The sequence below is a fragment of the Dryobates pubescens genome, chromosome 9 (genome assembly GCF_014839835.1).
Source record: "Dryobates pubescens isolate bDryPub1 chromosome 9, bDryPub1.pri, whole genome shotgun sequence".
NCBI lineage: Eukaryota > Metazoa > Chordata > Aves > Piciformes > Picidae > Dryobates > Dryobates pubescens.
In genome coordinates, this window is record NC_071620.1 from 38,983,159 (window position 1) to 38,986,885 (window position 3,727).

Genomic DNA, 3,727 nt, shown 5'->3' on the forward strand with positions numbered 1-3,727 from the left:
TGTAACCATTAAGATGTGGCAATATTATTTACTAAAGCTGAGAGAAGGTAACAAGGATGTGTTGCAAGCAGTGTGGTGGATGGAGTGGCACAAGTGAAAGAGCAGGGCTGTAAGAGAGCAGATTTCTCCGCTGCTGGTCTACGAAGGGACTTTGATGCACAAAGTTGAATGACTTTCTTACTCTCCTTGTAGATAAATTGAATTTAAATATACTGAGAACCACTTTAAGTCCTTCATGCTCTTTGACAAAGAGCTAAATATTGTCACAGTTTTATAGTATCCTGAAAAGGTACCCACAGCTGAAAGATAAGCTCCTGTCTGGAGAGCCAGGCAGCAAACATTAGGCTGTCATGAATAGCTTTTCATTGTATGCCTGTCTTTAATGAAGGAACAAGCAGCTGGAGGTAACAAGACATTTGCAAGAAAATTAATAGAACTGCTCATCCAGATAATTCACTAATCACCTTGGCAGGCATCCAGGATTAAAACCTAAATTGTTCTTTACATTTAATTTTAGCTTTTAAAAGCAGAATTTTCTAGGTCTTCTACCAGTTTCCACTATGCTTTTAATATTTTCTGGGAATAAGTAAATTAGATTTTCTGTGCCTTTACATAAAAGCTGATATTGTTGAGGTGTTAAGGGACATCTTCATGGAATTCTGTGTACTCATATTTACACTGGAAATGCCTCCAGTGTAAATATGTAGAAAAGGAGCTAAAATGAGACAACTGAGGTCCCCATTATATTCCGTGGAGAAGGAGTGGTGCTTTAGCATTAAACTAAGAACACACCAAATAGATGCCTGAAAAGGTGAACTGATTTCAAGCAACAGTAACACACAGGACTGCCAGATACAGAACATGAATTTACAGCCTTGTCAGCCAGCACCCCTTCCATGGGATAGGATTGTCCCAGCAAAACTCATATGCTCCACAGTATCATCTGAGCTATTCAGGCCAAATCAACACATGCCTTGACATTTCTGCAAGGATCCTGGAAGTGAATTCCATCTGCTAAAAACACACTTGAGAATAGAGGGCACCTTGTTTCTAACAAAGATAGATTTTCATCTGAAGCACAGAGTACTTGTTACCCTGAGCACCTTAGAAAAGGAAGGACTGAATGCTTACACTGAAATTCCCTTTTCATCTTTACAAGTAAATTCCTCAGCACCTTAGTGCTGGCACTGTCAATGTTAATACTGTACATGCTTCATGGCTGAATGAAGGGTGCTGGTCTACCTAGATGCCAGTCTAGCATATCCAGGGCTAAGTGATGCTCCAGGGAGCAATTTCAACTTTACAAAAAGATAATTTCAGACATACATTAATTATCCTCTTGAAAAAAACCAAAACACCACAAACCAAAAACCCATGCACTGATTGTCTGCATAGCAGGCATTTGAAACATCTTCTTGTTGTAAGCTATAACTGTAACAAGAAACAGAATTGCTGCTGCTTGTGGAGTGGAAGGGGAAGAGTTCAAAATTACGAATACAAATCATTGGTTGCAGTAACCTTTATGAAAAATCTGCTAATTCCAGAGAACCTCTAATCCAGCAACAGAAAAGCATATGGTCTGTTTTAAGCAGTATATAATTTAATTGATATCTATAATTGTTTGAACAGAATAAGGAACAGTATCAGACAATATGTACTGTAAGTCTGGCAATTTAATTTATTTTGTCAGCAGTTGGAACACAGAGCTGCTCATGTTTGTTGGTATTTCACATTCATCATTACATTTATTTGCTTACTTACAAATGAAGTGCTCCTTCTCTTTCCAGCCAAATAAATTACAAAGTAGATAACACAAACATTAAACAAAAATATGAATTGTACAGGAATGGGAAACAAGGATGAGAGGCAGGGGACTCAGAAAAAAAAAAATCACTCAGTTTTAAAGATTAAAGACAAGAGAAAGAGACTCAGAAGGCTCAGAAGTTTGTACTGCATGTTGTGTGTACAGCAACACATCCACGCTGTTTAATATTTGCCAGGCAGATCACAAAGCCCTCGCATGCTGCAGCAGCAGATAATCTCCTTGAACGTTTTCCTGAGCTCCTGGCTCCGGAATGCATAGATAAGCGGATCGATGATGGAGTTGCACATGATGAGGATGAGGTAGAAATTAAAGTGGGACATGAAACACACACAGTAAGGGTTGTAGGGGCAGGAGATGTAGAAAATCAGATGCAGGAAAAATGGAGCCCAGCACACAACAAAAACTCCAATCAAAATGGTGAGAGTGATGGCCCCTTTCATGTTGGCCCCTTGGCGAATAGGGCCAGTCCCAGGAAGAACAGCAATCTTTTTGATGTGCATCCGTGCCATCATAAACATATGGACATAGAGGGATGCCATGAGAATGAGCATAGTGAAGAACATGCTAATGAGACAGATGATGACAACACTACTGTCAGAGTAAATGATAAATAAAATGCCTGAGACTGTGCAAGCAGCCCAAATGCATGTGATGATGACCCCTACACGCCTCACCGTCATGATGTTATGGTACTGGAGGGCATAAAAGATAGTAAAATACCTGTCCACTGCTATTGAAAGCAGACTGCAAATTGACGCAAGCAAGGAACTGCAAATCACTGAGTCAATGACATTGTCAATGTTTATGGTAAAGCTCTGTGCATCTGTGTCTGTATTATTTAGCAGCGTGATGACAATTGTTTCTGATCCATTAGATACACTCACTAGCATATCAGCCACTGCCAAGCTACAGATGAAGAAGTACATGGGTGAATGGAGGTTCTTGTTCTTGGCTATTGCCACAATGACCAAGATGTTCTCCAGCAAGCTGATGATGCCCAAAGTCACAAACACTTCGGGGGATACAAAGAGTTGCTCATAGCAGCCTCCTGAGGAGTGGCCCTTTGCACTGGGCTCGCTGGCACCTCTGTGCGGTCCATAGCTGTGGTTCCAGAAATGGAGAGGCTGGAGTGTCCCACGGTGCTGGGTGAAATTCATCTTATGGAGATGCCCTTTCAGCTTCCTGCTTTTAAAACTCCTCTCCCTTTTGCATTCCTTTGAAAACCTTCTTTTGCTTTTCGGCTTGGGAAGAAAAGAAAAATATACCAGCACCGAGGCAGGCAGCAGTTCAGAACACTTAGACTGCTGTTACAAAACAAGGTTTCAAACTCAGAAATACTGGTTTACTCTTTCACAGATGCAGTTTCTGATCATCATCACATTTACCTTGGTGGTCTACGTCACAGAGTCCAAACAATCTGTACATTTGCATCAGATTCTCCCCTATGGTCAGCTCCTGTTTAGTTCACATATGCTGCAAGGCTTTTTTGTTCCATTAAGAGAGGCAAACATTAAATGCCCAAGGGACCGATGCAGAGCAGAAACTAATTTCAAACTGCAAGCACTGGTCTGGCTGTCAGACAATGCATGCTGGCTGCCTGCTTTATGGTGTGTGGAGGAGAAAAATATTCAGGGCACTCTCCGCCTCTGCTTTGCCTTCCAGCCAATGGGGCTCAGGAGCTGCAGAAAGTCGGGGGACTGCTGTTTTTGAGCCTCTCTGAAACATTGCAGATGCAGCAGAAGCTACCAGTAGCTACAGGAAAGCAGATGGGCTACCACAGATTTGTTTCCTTTCTTTACCTTCTCAGAATAGTATTTTAATATTGATTTTTAACCAGCAACCTTACAGAACTGTACTAGCAGGCTCACAGAATTCCTGCAGCTGAACTGATGGCTTTTCTTT

The 3,727-nt window shown here is 41.3% G+C and overlaps 1 protein-coding gene across 1 annotated transcript; it reads right to left on the reverse strand.

Annotated features, from left to right (window-relative positions):
- Positions 1-1,954: 1,954 nt before the first annotated feature.
- On the reverse strand, positions 1,955-3,116 carry MC4R (melanocortin 4 receptor). Its single transcript, XM_009900820.2, has one exon. It carries the CDS (start codon positions 2,980-2,982, stop codon positions 1,987-1,989), a length of 996 nt encoding a protein of 331 aa, XP_009899122.1. The 5' UTR covers positions 2,983-3,116; the 3' UTR covers positions 1,955-1,986.
- Positions 3,117-3,727: the final 611 nt, after the last annotated feature.

What these genes read in the sequence shown, in the direction of transcription:
- MC4R (XM_009900820.2), bottom strand. Translation starts at nt 2,982, where the DNA reads ATGAATTTCACCCAGCACCGTGGGACACTCCAGCCTCTCCATTTCTGG.